The sequence below is a fragment of the Lonchura striata genome, chromosome 13, assembly GCF_050655825.1.
Source record: "Lonchura striata isolate lonStrDom1 chromosome 13, ASM5065582v1, whole genome shotgun sequence".
NCBI classification, from domain to species: Eukaryota; Metazoa; Chordata; class Aves; order Passeriformes; family Estrildidae; genus Lonchura; species Lonchura striata.
The window spans coordinates 12651410-12675080 of record NC_140715.1 but is presented as its reverse complement, the minus strand read 5'-3'; the positions used below and the strand labels follow the sequence as shown (position 1 = coordinate 12675080).

The window sequence follows — 23671 nt, the reverse complement described above, 5'->3', positions numbered from 1 at the left end:
ATGCAAGCACACCACAAGGAGTTCTGAGCTAGCCTGAACAAGCACTATTTGCTTTTGTTGATGGGCATTTTTTAGGTCTCCTGTTGAAGCATTAGTACTCTGTTATTTCTGGAATGTGCATTTATACACACACACAGACGTTACCTCTACTTCCACTTACCTTTAATGAGTATTTATTTGTGCTGTAATGTCAGCACTACTATTGATGAGTGTCAGATGTGTATTTCTCATTACAAGATGAAAGTCTTCCTGCTATATATGTTTTCCTGGGAATTTTGTATTACTTACCTGTATATGAGGACTTGTAAAGGGCTGATGGAGTTGGGTGCTTTTCTTGTTGCTGGTCTGACAAATCCTAGTATTTTTACCTTCTCTGCTCCCAGAACTCTCATGAATTTCTACTACATATAAATGGGTGGAAATAGTCACTTTTGAACTGATACCTCTTGTTCATATGGCTTTCAGATTGTTTTAGTCATATAAAATCCATATTCCCCTTAAACATCTCTCTGGGAAAATGGGTAGTGGGAACCCTGAAAGAACAACAGCTGTAAAGCTGTAGTTCACTGCAGAAGAGAGCAATTCTCCAGATTTTTCTATTTCCTGAGTTACCTGCTGAATAGACTGAACAGTTAAAAAGATGGTACAGTTCAGGTCTAGGCTGTAGCAAAAGAAAAAAACCAGCCAGCTTAAAAACCAAAATTCAAGTACTGTTCTCTGTGGTTCAGCCTTTGCAATAGGAGTCCTAACCTAAAGCTGCAACAGCGTTTTTTAGAGTACATTGTGAGTGTGGTAAATCTTGGTGTAACTTTTTTGCTAAAAGTCTTTGAGGCAAATCTGCAATGTTGCCTGTTGTTGTTACAGTAAACGTCAGGCTTAGAGCCCTGGCTATTCTCAGATTGTCAGCCATCCAAGGAACCAAAGCTCCTTAACTTGGAAAACTAGATGTCAAGCCCAGGCAGACTAATAATGCCATCTGTCTGAGGCATCTGGATATTAACCCTCTTAGCATGATGCTTACAGTTTCATTCCCAAATGCTTTCGCAGATGGAAAATACACAGATTTGAAAGAATAGCTCTTCTTTAAAAAAAAAAAAAAAAAAAAATTGGGCTATATTGAGCTGTGTACAATTTTGGTGCATATTATATTCATCAAACTACTATAAATACCTCTTTTCATGAGTAATGCAGTGAGGAATCTATGCCAATTTAGAAGGGAATTACATTTCTGGCTGGAAATATGTCAAGATGCACATTTGCTCACCACCATCAAAGTACCAATCACTGATTAACATTGCAGAAAAATTCCTTAGAAGCAAAATGAGCTGATGAATCTGAAAGTACATAATTTGTTCAAATACTACTTTGTACCATGGAATTGCCAATTGGTTTTTCTCACAGAAGCCCTGTTCTCCTGGCAATGCTCTTTCAATTTAAAGACATGCAAAGCCACACATCTGAAAACACACAGTCTGTAATCTAGTCAATATAAAAGATGAGTACCATCTCAGTCTCTTCTGTCATTTTTGTAATTTTTGTTGCTTTCTGTAGCTTTACGATGGACTTTCCCTCTTTTGTAAGAAAATTTGCTTTCCACAGAACCCCGGGGGCAGAAGGAAACATGAGTGTAGTCACTGCAGGCACTGCCTGGGAAGGAGAAAGTTCAGGAATACTGAACCTGTTTGCAGCACAGGCATGGATTAAAGCAATGCTAGGTAAAATGACAAGTAGTTTGGGGCTGGAAGTTCATGTGCTTTTTACTTTTTCGCTGTCTATCCATAACCTTGTTTTTTTACTGTACACTAAGTCAGCTCCAGCGGGAAACCCTCTCCCAACCACACACCCTGATGAACAAATTGCAGCGTGGGCAGGGCATGGCCCTGGGGGGAGGCTGTGCTTACCTTGTTATTATATACAAGCACAGCACTATCAGCTGTGTTTTGAAATAGTTTACTCCAATTTCATCCTCCAGATCCCCTCCCATCTCAGAAGGGGTGTCCTCTGGTTTCATGCTCACTGGCTCTTCCTGGGCTGGGTCACAGCAGTGTGAAAGATTCCTGATGCTAAATCCCCGATTCTCTCCTTGTGTTTATGTAGTACCTCTTCAGGTTTTAGTAATCTTTTAAATTTACTGGGTAACAAATTTGGCCAGAGTCCTTCACTGTGATATTTAATTTGGTCTTGTTTGTTATCTTTCCACCACTGCTGCAATAATGATGCTCCGTGTATTGGGAAGGGCTCCTTTGAGTCCTGATTGCAAGGTCAGGACTTCTCCCCCAAGATCACTACTGGGCTGCAGGATGTTTGGAGTTGTCATTGCTAATGCCTCTTGCACAGGGTGGTTAGCAACTGCATTCTGCAAGGGTAGTGCCAGCTTTCTACTGTTACTTTCATGGAGGAGTGTCCTCCTGAAAAAGAGAAATGCCCAGGATCACAAGGAGCTCCAGCCCTTGCAGTCAGTGTGCCTTTTCCCTCTAGTCCCATTCCTCCATTACTTTCAGCAGTCTTAAATTATTTTTTCTCAAATGACATCATTTAGATGTTATGGGAATTTTCTTTTACTCAACCAGCACCAGTTAAAACCTCAACTTCCTCTGTGGTATCAATTTTACTTTTAAATCTTTGAGGTGTGAGCTTGGCGATGAATCAGAACCACGTGTGTTTTGGAAATGTTACGATGGCTTTGGGTGTAGGTGGTGGCAACGGGGAGCCCTTGTTTTTGGTATACGGGGGAGTCAGATGAGAGGGAGCTGGGAAACATCACCTTTGAAAGGAAGAGCTGGGCTTGATTTATTGCTAGAGCTGCTCTGTGCCAAAAGTGTTGCAACGAGCTGATGCCACACACTCTCTAATGCCTTTTTAAAGTGTGTTTTTTTTCTTTCACAGGGTGCACTTCTGTGTGAATGAGAGGATGGGAAAGCTGAGCCCTGAAAAGCACACCACAAAAGTCGAGTAAGTAAGTGAAGAGAAACCTGAGCTGAGCCCCTGACGTACAGTTCCCACTCTGAATAAGCTATGGAATATTGAACAGAAAAAGAGGTTTGCCCAGAAAATACCAGGCAGGATAATGAAGGTCAGTCTGTTACCTGTGAGGAAGCTATGCTGCCTGAGACAGGTTTTTCTGTTCTGGTAAAATAATGTGCCTGCAGAAACAATCCTGTCTACATTTTTGTGTATGGCATCTGTGGATTTCACTCATTTGTGTTGATGCTGCAGCACATTATGTTACAATATGAGGGTGGTGGACTGTGTTTTTTGGCTTTTGCAAAGAGCAAGAAATGAAATGTTTAAAAAAATTCCAAGAAAACAGCAAGACAAATGAGTGTACAGGGAATAACAGTAACAAGAGACTTGGGTTACGGTGTTGCAATCCTGAATGAGAATATTTGTTTATGCTCTTCCCTCTAAGTTATAGTATACAAATATTAATTAAGCCATACATCTTTGTGAAGCATATGGATAATTTCCCCTTATTACAGAAGGTAATAAGGAAGCATTAAGGCTTGTATTTTAAAGATGAAGAATCACATTAAAATTCTATCTTATTAGAAAAATTTTGGTTAAAAAATCCCACTTTTTGGTCCATAGCCTAAACTTTTTCTCAAGTTCAGTCTTTTTCTGAGCCTGTAGCAAGAACTGTACACTCAGTAGGTGCAGAGTCTCTAAGGAGGCAGAGAAACTTGGTAGCATTTAGTCAACTGAATACTGGCCTTTGTTCCAGTGCCCACAAGAGTTGTTTTTACAGCTTTCTTCCTGATTTTCTTTTCACATTGAGCACTAAACAATAAAATCAATCTGAAAATCTTCCTGCAGATTTCTGATAAATATGACTGCAGGGCAGGAAGTGTGTGCCTCTGACATAGGTGACTGATGCTCCAGGAAGGAGTCAGGAGAGCAGCAGGAAGAGCATTTTCAGCTGGTGGGTGACTGCTGTGTAGGTGAGCAGTGGAATGGCTCATGCCCCAGAAATCATAGATGGGGGTGAAGATGGTCAGGGGTCGTTGCCCTAAAGGTGGTAATGTTGTTATGAATTGTTGCAATAATCCCGCTCTTTGTAGGAATCGTGATTTATACAAAAGACTAAAGGAAGACAGTGTTCTGAAGCTGGAGCACGGCAGTGGGATGTGTGCCAGCAGAGGGCAACAGCCCGGAGCGCCGCGGGAGAGGCTGGTGGCTCCTGCAGCATCTCCGCCGGAATGCACGTCCCGGGGGGAATGCTGGCCTGGCTGCTCCAGCCCCTGCTCTACAATCAGCTGCTTTAGAAACCAGCGCTCCAGTGCGAGTCTCTGACTGCTGCAGCTGCCAGAACAGCCCTGCTTCCAGCCCTGGGAAGGTCCTTACCTGGGAGGTCTCCCAGAGCATCCTTTTGAGTCTTGTGAGAACTTGGATTCCTGGGAGCTGCTGCAGCAGGTGAATTGTAGCTGCTGGTCTGGTTTTGTTACTGAGTTCTAGCAGCAGCTGGGCAGCAGATACCCTCAGGACTCCTCGGCTGAGGCACCTCCATCTCCAGGCCCCTTGGGAGCCAGTACCTGAGTACCAAGTGACTGCAATTGGCCTGGGAGCTACCAGGGCAACTATTCCAGCAGATAACCCTATATATTACTTTTCTTATCTTAATATCCTTACAGAACCTTTTCCAAGAAATCATATGGTCTAAATACCGATCTATCTAAATGAGTATCTACTTAATTAGGATGACAAAAGGAGTTTATTTAGAAGGGACTCCTGGAGATGATCTAGTCCAAAGAACCCTCAAAGCAGGACCAGCTTCAGGGTGAGATCAGTTTGGTCACTCAAAGATAAATATATATGCCTAATATATGCATTGAAAAAAATAAATATGTTTATATATATCAACATATATTTTTATCTAAATATCTGTATCTCTAAAAAAAAACAGAATGAAAAATAATTTAGGCTGTGAAGATGCAGCTTTAGAAGCTTCTGTGAATACAGTGTTTTATTTACACCTTTCCCAGCTCTTCAGTGCTGAAAGCATAGATTTTTGAAGAAAGTTAATGAATAATTTAGTGAAAGATATTATGCAACTAAGCAGGAGAGCTGCTAAAGATAGGAAATGGCTTGATATGGGTCTCTGGAGCCTGAACATTGGTATATACCTGGAAACAGGTATGTACAGGGGAGTGAAGTGTTCCTGAACTGCTTGCACTGTATCCAGGCTGGATGATCCAGTGATTCACAGCTCTTGCAGTTTGCCTTGCAGAACTAGGAAGGATTTTTCCCAATTTGATGCCATTTGCTTTCTGCTGGGTTTTTGGGAGGCAAAGTGACCTTTCAGGCTTCTGCAGAGGCTGTGGACATTGACAAGGTGCTGTCTGACTGTACTGGGGCTCTTCACAAAATTAAATTTTCGTAAGCATTTGGTGTCCTTTCCTTATAACCTCAGCATTAAACCAGCTGCTGGATTTTGGGCCAGGAGAGAGTTTTGGACCAGACTGGTAGGGATTGTTTTTATTCCCTCCCTTCATGCCACTTTTATTGAAGAAATTCCTTACTGCTGTGGAGACATTGGCAATGCTTTTCTCTCCCATCTCCCTGTGGCTCCTTGGAATTGGGGTTTTGGTCTTTCGCTGTAGATCTGAAAATTGTCACAGGAATCTGGAAAGGTTTTGATGGGCTGAGGGATGGTGGGACTGGCTGGAACAGGTGTTTTGGGGACCTTTCTCCTCTGAGAACTGGTTATATGGTTTTCAGTGATGGAAGGTAGATTAGATGTAGGAGTAATTTTTGACTACTTGAGACTAGGAATTGTTGAAAGAGGCTGGAAAAATTCCACCCATCAGGTGTCACTAATTCCATTTAGCTGAATGCTTTATCGAGATACCAATCTTTGTACTTCAAAACAAACAAGAAGTTTTTGTCTTGGAATTGTTACCAAGTCATTATTATTTTGCAAGGCTGCTGTAAAGATAATCTCTGACTACTGGAACATGCTTTTGTCCCACTCCAGCAAGGATTATTCACTGTTTTGCTTGTCTGTCACTGTACCTTTCAGGATTTGTAGAATTCAGTGGTACACAAGCCTGTGGGGCAAAGCATATGAGAAGGTATTGCTGGTTTGATTCAATTTAGGTGCTTAGCTCTCAGGTTGACTGGAGTGAGATGTAAATTTTTAAGGTGAAAACCTAATATTTTGTTATTTAAAAACTTTGTGTTAATAAAAATACACAGGGACTTTGCAGCTCAGTTTCAGGACTTGCTTTTGTATCTGGACTTTTAACAATTACTGAGGGATTTACTCAGAGGAAACAAGCTCTAGCCCTCATTTCCGAGGTAAATTCTACTAATTTTATATAGTTCCTTTTTCTCTGGTTTGAACTTGTGTCTTGCAGTTTTGCACGTTGTGCATCAACAGTGTAAGAGTGGACATGGGGAAAGTACTCGAGGATATGCATGTTTTAAACTGAGAGTTTAACAGTATTTTCTAGGGAAAATGAAGGAATTTTACCTGAATTCTTTGTGAGGTTTGATTTCATGGCTTTATCTGTATTTCTTTTGTTTATGGGTAGGCTGCCAAATGGAGTTTAAATAGCAGGACTCTCAATCCCCATGTGTCTTTGATAAAGTCCTTTAAGTTTCAGGTACGTTGTCTATTAAGTTTTCTTACCTGAAGAATTGGGTGATGAGTAGTTAAGATTTTCAACAAGCTTTTGAAACCCTCCTGTGGAAGGCACAATAGCGTCTGTTCAATCATCATTGCTGATAGGTTTTGAAAAGATATATAAAACTTGGGCTGAGGACATGGCTTGAGGAGAAATATACAAGAGTGAGGTAATTTTATTTACAAAAGAGATGAAATGGCATCTTCAAAGAGAAATCTCTTGATACTTCTAGTTATCTCTTCCTTTTGCACAAGAACATTTTGAGAATGGATGAGTAATGAAGGAGGCAAGTGTTTCTTGTCTTTAATATGATTAACCTCTAAGGCCTCGCTGGTGCAGAATACAACTGAAAAAATCTTTTAATAAAATGAGGGGGGAAAAAGATTTTTGTAGAACTCTGTGCATCTGTATCAATTGGAATAAAAATGACAAATGTAATTTAGTTCAGTGCTTTAGGCTAAAAAGCACCTGCAGTTGAGAGGGACCCATATTGCCTATGCATGGTGTGTTTGGCCTGATAGACTGCATAAAGGACAGCAAGGCTTTGATAAATTGAGGAATTGGGGGCAAGATCTTGATTGGGAGCGGGGAGTTTTCAGAGGGCTGGGACTCTCTCCTTCCTCACCATCACCTCTCCTCTCCTGCAGTGCCCCGTGCGGGGGCTTCACCTCGGCACCGGGGATGTTCAGCCACTAAACGGCGGGGACTGAAGCGTTCGGGCCACGCGGGGACAAGTCCCGGGCGGCGGGACGGGCGCTGCCCGTGCCGCGGCCGGCGGGTCCCGCTCGGGGCTGGCCCGGCCCGGCCCGGGGCTGCCCTGACCTATTTGGCCGCGGCAGCGGGGCCGGGTGCGGGGCGGTGCGGGGCGGTGCGGGGCGGTGCTGCCGTTGCCCGGAGACGCTCGCCAGCCCCGCCGGGGAGAGGAGGGGAGGGGAGAGGAGGGGAGAGGAGGGGGCTGCGCGGCGGCCGCGGCAGTCGGTGCGGCGGGGCGCGCCGGCACGCAGCGCTCCGCTCCCGCAGGAAGCGGCGGCGGCCGCTCGCAGCCATGCCGGGCCCGGGGCGCTGAGCCGGCCCCGCCGCCGCCCCGCACGATGGAGGAGGAGAGGTGGGTACCGCCGCCAGCCTTTGTGTCCGCCCGGAGCGTGCGGGATGGGGATGCCCTTCCTTCCCCGGGGTGCCGGCCGTGCGGGGCCGTGCGCAGGAATGCGGGGCGCGGCTGCGGGCAGGAATGCCTCCTGCCACGGGCGCCCGCAATGCTCGTGGATGTTGCAATGTCATGGTGACAGGCGGCTTCGCCCCGCAGCGAGGCACCGGAGGGCTTTCCGTGGGATGTGTTTGGGATGTGATTGAGGACGTGAGGGAGGCAGGTCGGGGGGTGCTCGCTGAAATGGAGGTGCCGGGCAGGGGGGTGGGATGCCGGACAGAGGGGTGGGATGCCGGGCAGGGGGGTGGGATGCCGGACAGAGGGGTGGGATGCCGGGCAGGGGGTGGGAAGCTGCCCCGCCGGCACAACGTGCTGGGCTTGTGAGTGCCCTGCCTACGCCTGGAGCCTCAGGCAGCCGACTTCGGCATTCCGCTCAAGGCAGACTCGCTGATATTCGCTGCTTTTCTGAGTCACGAGTGAAAATCCACATCGTCCGTGGATCCTTTGGGGTCGGTTTTCCTGCCGGCGTGTGTGGAAGCCGGGCGCTGTGCGGTGTCAGGGCAGTGCAGGGCATCCCGCGCACGGCAGCCGGGCCCCGTAGGCTTCAATTGCTGCCAGGCAGCTGGTTTGCTCCACAGCCTGCGTGAAGAAGTGTTTACTAATGTCCACTGAACCCATAAAAGATATTATTCTGCGCAGGGACCTCGTGGATGCCAGAGAGATGTTCAGTGTTTTGCCTCTGCCCTCATTACTCCCTTCTGTCAGGTGCCTTTTGCACACCAGAAGCTACTTGTGCTTCTTCAAACTAAGCATTAAACTGGTCTGGGTTTTTTTTACAATATTTTTTAAGAACAGGATATGCTGAGTGCTTTCTTTTGTGCTGGTGACCTTGCCGGGGGTGGGGGAACAGAGAGGGGGCTTGACTGCTGGTAAGACTAAATATCAGGGCTTGACAGGAGTTTTGTTTAAATATGATACATTAGAAAATTAAGCTGGAGTCAACCCCCAAATTCTGGAAATCTTCCTTCTGTTGAGGGAAAACATTCACAGCAGCCTGTAGGAGTTGTTTTCCAAGCTCCAAAGGGCAGCTTTCTACCCTTCTGTGACTCAAGGGTTGCAATTTTTTGTGTATTTAATGTGCAAAACCTTTCATCCTGCCACATTTCTCATTGTAGGGCTTCTGCTTCCCAAAATGGTGCGGACAGTCACCTCTGAACATTCATCCAAATATTAATTAATTTCAAGTGCCTTGAAATCTTTGTTTGTAATTCTAGATGCCAGCTCATGGAATGGGATTTCCTTTTTTTTTTTTTTTCTTTATTTGTATAAATGAGCCTGTGTTTGAGGAAGTAGAACAGAGCTGTTTTGATACCCCAGACTGGGCTCATCCTTGGCACAGTTGTTTGTTACTTTTTTTTTTGATGCCTACCAGCAATGGTGTTATTTTGATTGGAGGCCTTTTTCTGTGGATAGAACAGTGAAAAAGCCACTGAAAAATACCTGGACTGTTTTACCTTACCCTTTTTTTTCCAGACCATCTGTTTTTAGGGCATGAAGGACTATCCCCATCAGCATGTTCTCTGCCTCTGGAAGCGAGGAATGATTACCCAAGTTCCTGCTTTCATTTCTAGTTTTTGAGAAGAGGAAGGTGGTCCTGAACTGATTGTGGGCAGTAATGATGTGGGATTTGATTCTTGGCAAGAAAAGTGGGAAATATTCACCTGCTTTCTGGTTCAAAAGGGCACAGTGTGTGTGGGGCTGCTTTGGCTGCTGGGAGCAAGTCCTGGGAGGAGGTGTTTGAAAATGACTTTGCTGGGTGAGCAAAACCGTGGACTCGGTCTGGGCTTGTTGCTGTGCTTTTGCCCCACATTTCAACTCACATCTGTGTTGGGCAGATTGGTCCTCAAATTTTATACTTGGTGGATTTCCTTATGGCAGAGTTCCCCCTGGTTTTTAATATTATTGCACTTTCCATTTCTGTGGTCAGTGAGGATCCGTGTTGTTGGTGCTCACTTCACCTCTGACTGGTCCCGAGCCTGCCCAGACTCAAATATCCTGTTAACTTTCACACCCAGGATGTTCAGTGGTATCATGTGCCCGTGGCATTGCACATGAGCAGAAATACCTGAGGGCAAGGGAGATTTAACCTGAAACATTCACATGTGGCACTAAAGTATTTCAGAGTCCTGCTTTTCTTTTATTGTGCTGAGAGTAAAATGACGGTACTTCTATTTTATGGAGAAATTGCATAAGGCTTACAGTTAGGCATGATACTCTGGTTCTGAATTTGCAAGATGTTTTTGAGTTTGAATAGAAAAAAACCCTCTGGAATGTTTTTTTTTTTTTTTTTTTGTTAAAATATTAAAACACCTGTGGTTTTATATTCAAGCTAAGGTAGTCTGTGGTATCTGTTTGAGAAATACAATATTTGTCTTTGAAAGCAAATAGTATTGTCATATTTGAGTTATTTCATGTTGTTTCCATTAGTGTCAGCAAAGACTTTTCTTCTCACTAGTTCCCAAAGTCTTCTTTCCCCCTGAGGTCTCCTTTGATATGAAAACCCTTTTAGGGATCTGCTGTATGCCAATTGTGTGTTTTCCTAAGCTAATGTCTCCATGTTGACCTAGGCACTGAAAAAAAATCAACAAAATAGGAAAATAATATTGCTATTAAAAGAAAAATAATCCTTTCCATTACTCTGCCTCCCATATGTTTTAATGATAATACATTTCTCTGAAATCCTCCCAAAACCCAGTTCAACATGTGGATCCCTTCAATCACTTTTTTTTTAATGTCTTTGTATGTACCTAAAGACAAATTCAGAAATAGAGATTTTTATAACTATGCCATTTCATGTTTTCTTTACTGTGTCTGCCTGACTAAAGGAATAAAACTATTGGCCATAATGCATTTGTCCTGTGATTTGGGGTATTGATTCTAAACAGAGAATTAGGCCAGTTAAAGTAAAATGATTTTTCATTGTGCTTAGACTAAAACTAAGACTAATTTTGGTCTCCATTGATTTTTGTAGCGCTGTTAAGTTTTCAAGACTACTAACTGCTATTGGGCATCTGTCAAGTTGTTAGACCACAGTGATGTCAAACCTCTCAGGAACTGCAGATTAACATTTTCTGGTGATGATTCTTGCATATCCCCCAAAAATAAGCTCCACAAGCTTTGGAAATTTATGATTAGCAGGCACTTTTAAGTTAATCCAGGGGTATGAAATCTGCTGCAGAGGTGCTGGATTGCCCTTGCAGGACGCTGAGCCCAGCTGGATTTTTGTGGTGCTGAAGCTCTGTGTTGTTAGGGACCAACCAGCAGAGCAGAGCTCAGCCTGTGGTGCTCAGGCAGGAGAGGAGAGCAGCTCCCAGAGAGCCTCCAGGGATGCACAGTGGGATGAGGCTGGGCTGGACATGTCTGGTGTCCCATCACCTCCCCAGTGACAGAGCCTGGTGGAGTGGGTGGGACCTCCGTGGTGTTCTTGTTGGGTTAGGAGCTGAGCCTGGAGGCTGTTCTCCCAGAAACATGAGCAGAACCTTGCCCTTCTGTGCTCCGAAGGAGAGTGCATCTGAGATCTGCCCTTCCTTCAGGGTGAACTCCTGGCTCCCATAAAGCCAGTGTTAGAATTGGATTTGGCAGAGCTGGGATTTTTGTTCCTGGGGTTTACCAGCTCTCTGCACAGCAATAATCTTGCCAGGGGACAGTTTATCTCTAAGGAAGACTTTTATTCTTTCACATAATCTACAAAGACATCTGTAATTATTGCTGGTAACTAAGGCAACCCAACTTTATAATTGATACATGTGGGCAGCAGAACGGTGGGGTATGGGTTTTTAAAATACCTTTCTGTCAGCTGGGTTGTGGCCACACTTGGGCAGGAGCTGGGCTGTGAGCCCTGGCAACCTGAGCCCAGCTCTGCTAGGGGGTCCTGGAGAGGAGGAACACGGTGTCAACGGGGTGGTGATTAGCTTCACTGGCTTAATTGGGGTCTCTCAAATAGGGGTTCATTTGTTCTACTTGGGGGCATCACTGAAAGGTCACGCAGGAGGGAGCAGTGGGGTTGGCACTGTCAGAAACTAAGAGCCTCTCTGCTCATTTTAGGAGCATCCCGCTGTCTCTGTAAAGAGGATGTTCATCTGGCCCAGGGAAATTAAATCATTTGTCCATTCAGTCAGTGCACGGCCTCGGATAGCCCAGGAATAGAACAAATTGCTGCTGGCAGCTGGCTCAGAGTCCTGCTGCTGTAGTAGGACATCAGCTTGGCAAACATGGGGCCATGTCCCTGTGGTCATGGGGTGCAGGGGCTCTACCATGTCCAGTTGGTCTTGGCTGGTATCTTTGATCAGAGGACCCTATTCCTCCTTTGCTTTAATCCATTATAATAAAAACATTGTAATAAATGCAATAATTCTTAGCCTTCTGGGAGGACAAATCTCAGAAAAGGCTGTGAAATATAATGGTTTGGTCTTCTTAGGGCAGCCTTTGCTTTTTCTCAGGGTGCATTTGCTTGGAGCATTCAGGTTCTTGCATTTTTATGTTGGAAATGTGTCAGTGATCTCTGAGAGTATGTGCATGGAAGTGTAAAATATCTCTCCCAGATAAAATCATCCTTGTCTGTTACTGGAACACAATTCTATGGTAGCTGAATCAGTCTTAGAGATGAGTTAAAGGCTCTTAGCCATTAATTCTTCAAATTTGTTTTTTTTATATGAGTCAGTTGGAAAAAACTTTAAATAGAATATCTTGATCTTTTCTGAAATACGTTTTTAACCAGACAATCTGCAGTATTTTCTCATGGTGAGCTTTTAGCAAATTCTGAAATCTGCCCCTTTTAATTAAGCTGAGGATGTTTCTTAGGATGTTTTTTAAAAACCTACCTTTCCTGCTTTTTAGGAAGAGCTGATTGATCTTCTTCCAAAATCCTGAAGCAAGTTTTTTTGCTTTTAAAATACACAGACGAACGCTGGTGCAGTTGAGGCTTTATGAAAGCTTGACATTTGACCTGACATTTACTTTGGTGTTCAGTGAAACTTGCTGTGTTCTTTGAACTGTATCTTTTGCCAGCAGAAAAGTTTGAACATCTTTGGTCTCTGGCACTGGAGAGCTAATAAACAAATCTCAGCAGTGTGCTTGTTCTTATTAAAGAGCCCCTAAGATTTCTGGCTTGGTTTTGGATCCTTGAGGTGTCCGTGAGGCTGCCCAGGGCAGTGTCCTGTGGTCATCCAGCTGTCCTACCCGGGAGCAATGGGAGTGGCTCTCCCTGATGCTCCCTTTTGGTTTCACTTTCTTTTTAATTTTTTTTCTTTTTTGTTTACTTTGCCTACTTCCTGTACGTGTTCCAGCTTTGGAGCCTGAAAGCTCCATGAAGTCACTTGCACTTCCAGAGCCTTTTTTTCCCCTTCTTGGCTCAATCATACATGGGCAGGTTTAGCTGTTTAAAAATCAAGGGTTTATGCTGGGATGCTGAAAGCTGTGGTCACTTGGCCCAAAGTTTCAATGAGGGCTTTTGAGAGACACAGCACTGAGGTTTAGCTGGATTTGGCCGTGTCCCTGGAGCAAGGAGAGCAAGGAGCTTCTTCACTGGAGTGTGCAGAGCTGGGGAAGAGCCAAGTACCAGCACAGCTCCATGGCCATGAACACCTCTGGCAGTTCATGTGGCACAGAATGAGCTCAGTGTTCCGCAGGGATAGAAAAGCTGTTTATGCTGTTGCCTGGTACCAGTCCCTTGAATGCTGAATGCTTAACACGAGGTATTCTTCTTTCTGATTTTTCTTCTTTTAATCCAGCCATACTAAACTAATTGGATGATGGCAGTAACAGAGTTTGGGAAGTTCTCCCCCTCACTGGGACATGTGCTGAGTGATGTTCTGCTCAGCCTTGTGGCTTCACTTATGACTGAAAATATTTCAGTCGCTCAGCAAAGTGAAAGAATTGGACTTGGGCTGGTTTTTGGCATTAACCTTTGTCTCAGGCACAAAGCTGAGGCTGCTCAGTATGCAGGAGTGGATTTGAGCTGTGTGCAGCCAGGCTGCTGCTCAGCCTCTTGTTTCTCAAGGAAGGAGAGTGCAGCCCACCAAAGATTGTTGGGGGCAGAGCTTCGTGTGGTGTCAAGGGACACGGAGGTGGTGGCAGCCAATGGTCAGGAGCAGGCAGGATGTAATGATGTAATGTTAGCCAGGGCTTCACACTGTCAGGGGTTGTAAATAGTGAATCATGTGTTTTTCAAAGGGAAAGTCAATGTGTGTAAGTGTGCTTGTATATAGACATATATGTGCGTGCATACACACCTTGACAGAAGCTGACAGGTTGTTCTGAGAAGGATCCTTCCACACTTCCCTGCTCTGTGCCCTTCTTCAGACACCATCTTCTGGTCACCAGAGAGCCAGGATGCTGGGCTGTCCAGACTGCTGGTTTAGCCCAATTCAGCCTTTTTTATCATGCCAGCCCAACTAAGAAAGGTGGTAGGGAGGAGGAGACAAAGGTGAAGAAGACTGTCCTTTGGAAGGAAAAGCTCTGAGGAGGTCTCCAGTCAGGCCCATGGGGTGGTGGAGTTGCCTCCTGAGAACTTCCACTCTCTTTTAGACACGGACAATCCTCCTGGACTTGTCTTGTTTGCCTTTGCCTGCCAGGGTTTGAGGTGAGCAGGACAGGGACTGGAGGTGAGCAGGACAGGGACTGGCCTCAGAGTGCTGCTCCTTTCTCAGGTGGAAGCCTTTAGCTCTGAGAGATTTCACAGGCTTTCACATCAGGGAGGTGGAGATATTGACCCACTGTCAGTTGTGTGTAGAGAGCCATTGCTGCCAACAAAGCAATGAGGACACGTGTGTGCCTTAGGCACCTGTTGGCCTGGTTAGACACAGCACATAGCTGTGCCTCTGGTTTGACATTACCTATGGAGCTGGTGGTTCTGCTAGGAAGGTTTAATAATTCATTCCATATGTTTCTGTGGCAATAAATAGACTATTTCTGAAATGGAAAGAAGCTTCAGTAAAGCTTTGAAAGCTGTGCAGGGAGTTTTAATAGCCCTTTTCTACTTGCCTCTAAAGAAGATACAAGTCATATATAGTGTGCTTGCCTTTTTGAGATGGGACATTGAAGGCTAAACTTCTTTTTCTCTGTATGAATGTTAAAAAAATCCATGGTACTCTTATAGTTCCCAGTGTTGAAGTCTATTTCTATTCAGTGAGGCAATTATGTTCTGGCTTGAATTTCAACTTATACTGCTTTCCTGGCCTGAAGCCTGAAAGGCTGGGCTTTGTCCTCAGGTGTTTGGCACTTCTTTCTTTTCTTCCCTGCTGGCTGAAATGTGGGCTTAGTTGGCTTTCAACATCCATGCAGAAGTAGCTGCATTTTTTGATGCACTTCATGTGGAGAACCTAAACTGACTGACTTGTGAGTAACTCCATGCTTAATACCCTGTGCTGCAGTTTGAGGATGCTTGTTTTTTAAAGTACCATTGAATCAAACTTTCTGCTCCTTTTTTTGTCCCTGTTTTTAGCATTAAGCAGAGTTCCCGTTCCTCTGAGGCAGCTGAAGATGAAAAGGACCAGCGTACAGTGACAGTCAATCCCTCTCACATGAGAAAGGCTTTCAAGGTCATGAATGAATTACGGAGGTACACTTTTGACTTACTGGGCACCCTCTGTGGTTTAGCAGAATTATGCTGATTGAGAGATGTAGAAAATAGTCTGTGCCGTTTTTATTACAGCTCATGGTTCCATGTAGAGGATTAATCACAAATAGGGAGCTAAAATGTAGTCCTTTTGTGGTGGGCTGCTCTTCTCAGGATCAGACCTCTGTCTTCCCAACAACATTTTCTGAGCCATAGCCTTCATTTATAGATGATAATTCATTTAGACTTTACCATTACTTACAGCAAATTCAGCTGTAAACTATGTTCTTAACTGAGATAAGGGTCTGAAACTCAATAATAGAACATTACCGACATTAAGACACCTACACATAATTACAGACCAAAGATTATTAATGTACTGCTCTTAGTCTCTTTAACTAGCAGCATCACTCAGTCTGGGCTTAGCACTCCAAAGTAAGGGGTGGAAAAAAAAGCAAGTACTCAGGAAGAATGTCAGCTCTCTTCCTGCAGATTGAAAAATCCTCATATTAGTTAAAAGAGAACACCTTGGTCTTTACACAGCTGTGTGGGTACAGGGAGAACAGAGGCTGAAAATATATCTGTGAACACAGCCTTGAAAACTGCTGTCATCACATCAGCAGTGTGGTGGCAGTGGTTCAGCCTGAATTGTTTCTTGGTGGCTGTTATCCCACAAACCAGACAGAAAGTTCAGTGAGCATTTCCCTAATTCATTAGCCTTTTCACCCTTCTAGTTTTAAAAAGAATATGGAAAGTATGTGTGTCACACACATGAATGTATGTGCTCCCTAACTGTTGAGGGGATGTGATGAAAGCAGGTAACACCCTTTGCTCTTCTGCACACTCCAAGTAATCAAAAGATGCTGTAATAGCTCCTTACTCCCTATGGATTAAGTAGTTTCCTAATACACACTTCTCTAGTGTGGAGAAGGATTGGAAATGTTTCCTTCCACAGATATATGACAGGGTTTGTCTGTTGCATAGGAACAAAATGGAAATATTGTACCTATTATATGAAGCAGGGTATGTTGTAATATTTTTTTTTACTTTTAACTGGCATCCTTCTGATCCTTTCTTTGTACTGAAAGCAAAGAATATGAAACTAAAGTTTTGTGCAGCTATATTCAGAAATCTATTGTGCTACTGTTATTCCTCTGTTAATTGAAGCAGAGTGGGAAGAACTGGAGACAGACAATGTTTCTTAGTGCCTGTGGTTAGGTATCTTGGGCAATACTGAAGAGATGAAATATAGAAGAATGAAAGCACGTGTATGATGTTTTCATCTTCTGGGTACTGTATTTTTTTTTTTTTGTTGGCTCCTGTTGCTGTTGTGGAATATACAGTTTTCACATCTCTTGAATGTGCACTGAGCTTGGGATCTGTTAAGCTGACAGCGATCAGTGTTAATAGATGCCTTGAATAATAGTTTCTCCCTTCATATGCATCCAGAAATCTCATTCAGGGTGTCTAGAAAAATCAAGCCTTTAACATATATACTATGGAATAACCTATACTAATAACCTATACTAATAATGGAATTGTTTAGGTTGGAAAAGACCTCTAAGATCATTGAGTCCAATCTTTAACCCAGCACTGCCAAGGCCACCACTAAACCATGGTTCTAAGTGCCACTTAGGCTTTTAGTTGGCAAATGTAGATGAAATTAATTTTATGAGTGGTACTTTAGATTACTGTAGCCAAAGTGGAATTGAACAGAGCACCTTCTACATAAGCTAAAAGAAATGAGGAAGCTTCTATTAAGAGGCTCTTAAAGAGTTTCCCTCATTGCCCTTCCCTCCTTCCAAACTGGAATGAATGTAGGGTACAGACTGCCAGTTCCTACTTTCTTCCTGTTTTCCAACTATAACCCTCCATTTCACAGCTGCTTTTTCACATATTCCAATATATGGAGAACAAGAGACATAGCTGGTCCATTAGAAGCTCTGTGTATGTTTATTTGATAATGCAGTTTCCTAAAGACAAAGGTCAGTGTGGAGATAAGTATTTCCAAAGAGAAGGCAACATCTAGATTTACAGGCACTGATCCTTTTTTGGGCTTGACATTTGAAACGAACACCCTTAGTTTGCATTTGTATGCTTAAGCATCTTAAACCAACTTATTGGGAGGCTGAGCACTTCTTGCTGTCAGCATCTGGGAAGCTCTGTGCAAACATTAACTAATGAATCCTCAAAGGACATACGTGGGGTGAGTAGAAAAGGTCACTCGTTAATGAAGTGACTTTTCCAAAGCTCTACAATGAGTCAGTGGGGCAGCTTAGAAGGTTTTTTTTTTTTTTTTTTTTTTTTTTTTTTTTGTCTGGAACCCCATTCTTTATCCCAGTGACTCTTAATCCCAGACTAATTCATGAGGTAAATGAAGTCCTCAGGCCCATAGATAAACTCCAGTGATTGATACCTCTGCTCTGGCAGATGCTTCAGGCAGCTTCTGCACTTACCAGTGCCAGGACGTATTTTGGTGGCCACTTTCTTTAGTGGCTAGCATGGAAGGAAGTACAGAAATCACTTCATTTTCCACTCCACCTTTTCCCTGTGGAAAGACAAAAGTGATGCTGGTGTTCCTTGCATGGCTATTTCTTGTCTTACAGATCTACTAGAGCCTGGCCCCAGGTAGTGCCCAAATCCTTACGCTCTTCTGTGCCTCCTCCAAGCCCTGCTTGTTTGAGAGGTGAGGGAGCTGCTTACCCTTTGTTCTTTGAGCAGCATGTATGCCTCGTTTGGCTTCCAGGTTTTTTTTCCCTGGGGAAAGCAGAAGCACAGACAGGGCTGCAGCCTCAGGAGGATTCAGGCTTTGCTTTGTAGGCAAACAGTGATAGGAGCTGGTACTGAAGGATTAGAGGACCTTCCCCTGGGATTTGGCAGAAGCTCAGGTGCTGTTTATGTAATGGTGGGTCTTCCACTTTTTCGGGAAGTGGTGATGTAGCTTTTTGCCTGACAGGGAATTCTGAAATGATCTTTTTCTTTTCTGATGTTTTCCCAGCAAGCGGCTCCTGTGTGATGTGGTGATTGTGGCCGAAACCGTGGAGATGGAAGCTCACCGGGTGGTGCTGGCAGCCTGCAGCCCTTATTTTTGTGCCATGTTTACAGGTACTGCTTGTCACACCAGCCAGTGCTTGGGCTGAACAGGCCATTGCTGTCCCCAGCCCTCGGGCTGTGTCTCTGTCAGGAGCTGCAGCACAGGCTGGAGAGGGTTTCCTTGAGAGAGAAGGGGCACAGATGGGTCTGCAGTTTGCTGTGCTTGATGGATGGTGCTGGTCATCCTTGACTAATTCCTGTGGGGTGAGTAGGTAGCATGTGGGGCACTGTGAGGTTACTGTGGATTTGGCTCAGTGCTTTGTGAGTTATTTTTTTCCCCCAACAAGACCTTGGATCATGACAACATTACCATCGAGCACGTGTTCAGTGCCCTAAATGTTCATGGTGCACATGAAAGAAGTTGCTGGCACAGGAGTTGTAGTTTCAAGGCTCAATCCTGCCGATACTGATTTGGCAGCCACAGATGTTTAATCTCCCATGGCACTTTTTTCTGCTGCCTGAAATAACACTGTTGTTCTCTTGATCCCAGTGTGTTTTAGCAGCCCAGCTTTTTAACAGGGTGAGTTGCTGCAGTCCAGTGTGTTTTGGTAATGACAGAAAGGAAGAAGAGGACAAAATTCCTGCTCTGATCACCTGACCCCTGGAGCAGGTGCCCTTCAAAGGCTGTGCCGAGATAGATCAGCAAAAAAAACCCAAGAAAGATAGGTCAGTCATGAAGGAGGGGACTGAGCAGCTTATTTAAGTCATTTTAGTAAAATTAGTGTGGTCAGAAACTCCTGAGCTTCCTTCCCTTTCTTTGCCCTCATTTCCAGGATAGGAACTGACAAATACAAGAAAATGATTGTACACCCCAGGGAATGGTTTTTACTGCCCCTGAGCTCCAACATAAATGAGGTTCAGGGATTTTTTCCCTGTTTCATGTTCATTTGCTTGTGGTCTGGGCCTTGTTTCTTCCTTTTAAAAGTCTTGAGATTAGACATAATTTAATTAATTTTGCTGGAAGCAGAATGCAGCATTTCTCAGGAAAGACCTTATCGTTAGTGAAGCTTTTTTCCCTTCTGTGATGGACGTGGGGAGAAAACCTCAGGTGTAAACTGTGAGGTGAGATGTGACACTCCCTTTATCAGTGTGGTGAGCTAAGGTGGGGAGCATTTGTGTTTCCTGGGGTGCTGCACCCTGCAGCTGGGACTGTCTGCACTGGTGAGGCAGAGGAGCAAGCGCTGCTCAGAAGCAGCTGTGCATGAGGGCACCTCGACCACAGCTTGTGATGCTTGTCCCTGAGGAAGAGTTTAATAAAGTAAAACCCTTGGAAAAACCCTCTGATCCTTAGAGGTCATCTGAGTGGGAAGGTGGTGGTGCAGGGCTGCTCATGTTTCCATGCAGGAATTCTCTGGGCCGTGTAATCCCTCACTCTGTGGGTTAAACAGTAATCAGCTAACCCATCATGTGGCTGGCTCCAGAGCTCCCCTGGGCTGGGTGACAGCCTCAGCCGCCTGTCCCCTCCCCCTGACAAGTCCCCGGGGGCAGAGGGTCAGGCAAAGACCAGCTCTCCCTTTGCTTTCAGTCTGGCTATCTCCAAATTCCTAAGGTCTGAATCTCATGGAGCCAGACTGTGTGATCTCCTTCCATCTGCACGGGGGTTCACTCCCTGCAAGTTTAAAATCACACCTTCAGCACGAGCTGGTTGTTGTAACTTGTTTTTTTTGCACTGCACAGCAGTGATAGAGCCAAGGGCCAGGCTCAGCTGCACTGTTGGGGTATTTGCAGGAGCTGCTTGTGCACACTGAATTCCCACTGGAGGAGTCCCCCAGCAGTGAGTAGTGAGTGATCAGTGTGGAGCTGTGAGCAGTGGGAGCCACACTGAGACCCACAGCTCATCCACCTTCATCACTGCTCACTCTGCAGGCTCTGAATCTGTCAGCTGGCCCTGACCTTAGAGCCACGAATTAACTTGTGGCGACCTTGGGGTCTTTCCTTAGCCATGTATGTCCTCTGGTTAGCCATTCCTCTTTGAAGTATTCCTGAAAAGTCTGAAAATGGGTAGGCACATTTTCCATTTGTATCTTCCACTGCTGAAGGAGAGATGGGACCAGCACTTCCTGAGTGTCCCTTTCCATGCTGGCTTTCTAGAACATTTTGGATGCTGGTCCTTGTTGTCACTGTTCTGTGGGGATGATTTGGGACAGTAATTTCTGTCCATTTAGAAGAAAACACGATCATTTCAAAAAGGGTAACAAATACCTCAGTGACACTGCTAGGATTGCTCCTGTCAGATACTGTAGGAATTTTGGAAGTGCTGAAGGAGGAAGCAGAAACCTCCCTTGCAGGACTTATGTGCTGCTTCAAAGCACTCACCCCATGTGTGAGAGGCTGTGGTTTTGCTATCCAATGCACTCAAATGCTCCCTCAGCACATCTGTGACTTAGGAAACAGCCAAAGCTGTGGCTTTGCACTGGGAAATGCAATGTGTGGGAGCAGAGCAGGCTGCTGTGCTGGGTAAACACAGCACCGTGGGCTGCTGCAGTTTGGAGTGTGGTTTGTCTTGTGACAAAACAGAGCTCTGCTCTCTTCTTGCCCTGATGAGCAGAGGGGAGCAGAAAAGGCACTGCTGGGTGTTGAGTGTGGTGCAGGAAAGGAATGCCTCCATGAGGGGCTGTGTCTGCTAAGTCTGTCCCCTTACAGAGGTCTGCTCAGAGCCACCTGCCTGTTCTGCTTGCCTTTGCTCCCTCTCACCTTGTCCCCTGTGTCTGCCTGGCTGCAGAGATGCAGGGATGGGTCTGTGCAGTGCCACGTGCAAGGCAGCCCTTCCTCACGTGGGAGAGATGCTCATGGTTTGAATTATCCTGTAATTAAGCTTTCAGCTAGGGCTGGAGTCCAACTTATGAAAGACACCCTAGAAATTGTGTCTTGTGGGGTTTAAGGTGTAGGTTTTTCTCCTGAAGAGATGTGAGATGAGATGCCCTCAATGATCCAGCACTCGGCTGCCCACAGGCTGCTCCAGAGGCTTGCCCTGGCTCTGTGCTTGGAGGAAGGGGCAGCCTGTTGCCTGCTCCTGGTCTGCACCAACTCCAGACTCTTGTTGCCCCTGTGCCAGGGGAGGGGCGGGATGGCTCCTGTGGGATCCTGTCCTGCTGGGGGCACAGCACACGAGTCTCCCTCCGGAGGTGCCTGGGCTGGTCCCGCAGCAGAGCCAGAGGAAGCTCTGTGTGCAGGGCTGGCAGCTTGCTGGTGGGCGGGGAAGCCCACACAGCTTTTATTTCTGTTGCTTGTGTCACATGGATGCCACCACGACAGATGATGTGATCAGATTGGTCCCTCCAAGCTATTTCTGCATCCATCTCTGGGTGTGTGTGGCCGAGCCCCTCCTCATGCTGAGGGTCCTGCAGGGCTGGGGGTCCCACTGACCTTCCCATGCAGGGGGGTCGCTGGGTGCTCCTTACAGGCACCTCCAGCACCACAGGGTTGAAGGGGACCCAGCTGTCCTGAGAAGCACCTTTTCATCTCCAGAGATGTTTGGAGTTTTGAGGAAGTGTGTGAAGATGACATTTTGTCAATTAAAAAGTCCTACCTGCTTTGAAGGGCTCCCAAATGTAGGTCATTTATTCCTTTGTACTGGTACATTTGTATTCATGAGCTTCTCTGAATAACATTTTATTATTCAATTTTAAAAATTGAATTTGAAGCAAATATTATTTCACTTCTTGGGATGCTGTTGACTGTTCTAACACTCATGGTCCCACCCTACTCCTATTATTTACCTTGTTATTCACATAAGGAAAGTCAGCAAAGTTCAATTAGCAGCATCCAGGTTTTGCTCAAGCTTGAGCCCTCTTTAGCATCTGACTCTGTGCTGTGCACTTACTGTGCCTGGCCACGTCCTGTGGAATGCTGCACGGAGGTGTAGGCTGTAATTACTTCTATAGGCTGCAGGAAATATTTTTCCACTTAATCCCACAGCAGTACTGAGTCACTGGATTTCTGAGAGTAGTGATTATTCATGCCCAGGTTTAAGAATTGACATTTCTTCATGCTCTCCTTTGTTTAGCTTTGTTTTTCCACCTATCTTTTTTTTTCCACTTGGGAGTTTGTTCTGTTTTTTTCTGTGGAGATCCTGGTGATTAACTCCTGGGTGAGGTCACCATGTTGGAAGGGCCGTGGGGAGTCCTTTCTCCTCCCCACTGCATGTTTTTGTTCCTCTGATGTGCTCCTGTTGCACGGGGAGTGTGGAGGTGTGCACAAAGCTCTGGGTCATGAATAGGCTCTTACACAGCTATGGGGCATTACTTGTGTATTCAGGGAGGAAATTATTGCTCTAGTTCCACGTGGTTTTGAGTTGGGGAAAGGATTCAGTTTGGATCCAAAGGTGCGAGGTTGGGAAGGTGAGAGATGAGAACTGCATCTTTCTGTGTGGATGCTTTGCACAAGGTGTAAGTGATGGATGGCTTACAGCAGGGTAATTTAGGAGAGAAGCTTGCTGCATGCTGGGTGTAACTGCTGGCCTGTGTGCTTGTTTTTCTGAGCAGGTTTTAGCTTCTCTCTAAAGAAAGAGAATAACACTGCATTGCTTTTAATGTAGGGTATACCAAAAATATACCCTAATGTAGCTGTTGCAACATATTAATTAATATTCATTCATATTCATTCTATCCATATGTATATATATATTTAAAATATATATTTTTAATAATTAGATATAGAAAAATATTTCTGAAAGGCTTTTGTGAGACACATCCAGTCTCTTTGAATCTATCCCTGTTCTGAGACATGATTGAGGGACATACTGGGGGCTTATTTTTAGCTCTTGTATTTGTTTGATGCAGGTGAACCATGGCAGGTTCTTTTCTGTCAAGAAATAGAGGCTTTTGCATTTATTGATTTATGTTGCTTTACACCAGCGTCCTCAGTCTTGAGTTGCTTTTTAGGTGGCATTAGGAAGCTTCTGAGAATCTCACTGGTGGTTCTTCAATGGTGAGGGATAATGCCAGGCAGTCTGGTAGTCAGACACCAGGAGAATGTGCTGGATGTGTGGGGAGCAAGGTCCTGCAGAGCAAACTGTAACTGTCCTTTTGAAATGAATTTCAGGAGACATGTCTGAAAGTAAGGCCAAGAAGATTGAGATAAAAGATGTGGATGGGCAGACCCTGAGGAAGCTGATTGATTACATCTACACCGCGGAGATCGAGGTCACGGAGGAGAATGTGCAGGTGGGTCTGCTTCAGCAGCTCCTGTGGAGAA

The 23671-nt window shown here is 45.0% G+C and overlaps 1 protein-coding gene across 5 annotated transcripts in view; it reads left to right on the top strand.

Annotated features, from left to right (window-relative positions):
• The first annotated feature begins 1078 nt into the window (after positions 1 to 1078).
• Positions 1079 to 23671, top strand: part of KLHL3 (kelch like family member 3) — a 54621-nt gene continuing 32028 nt past the window's right edge. For 2 of the 5 annotated variants that reach the window (XM_085591302.1, XM_085591299.1), the window contains exons 1-4: positions 1079 to 2952; positions 15269 to 15385; positions 18381 to 18487; positions 23519 to 23640. In XM_085591302.1, coding sequence (XP_085447428.1) covers positions 2912 to 2952; positions 15269 to 15385; positions 18381 to 18487; positions 23519 to 23640 — 387 coding nt within the window. In that variant the 5' untranslated portion in view covers positions 1079 to 2911. Of the gene's footprint in view, positions 2953 to 7573; positions 7729 to 15268; positions 15386 to 17988; positions 18069 to 18380; positions 18488 to 23518; positions 23641 to 23671 lie in introns of those variants that run through there. The other 3 variants (XM_021552283.4, XM_085591301.1, XM_085591300.1) reach the window with 3 other exon arrangements.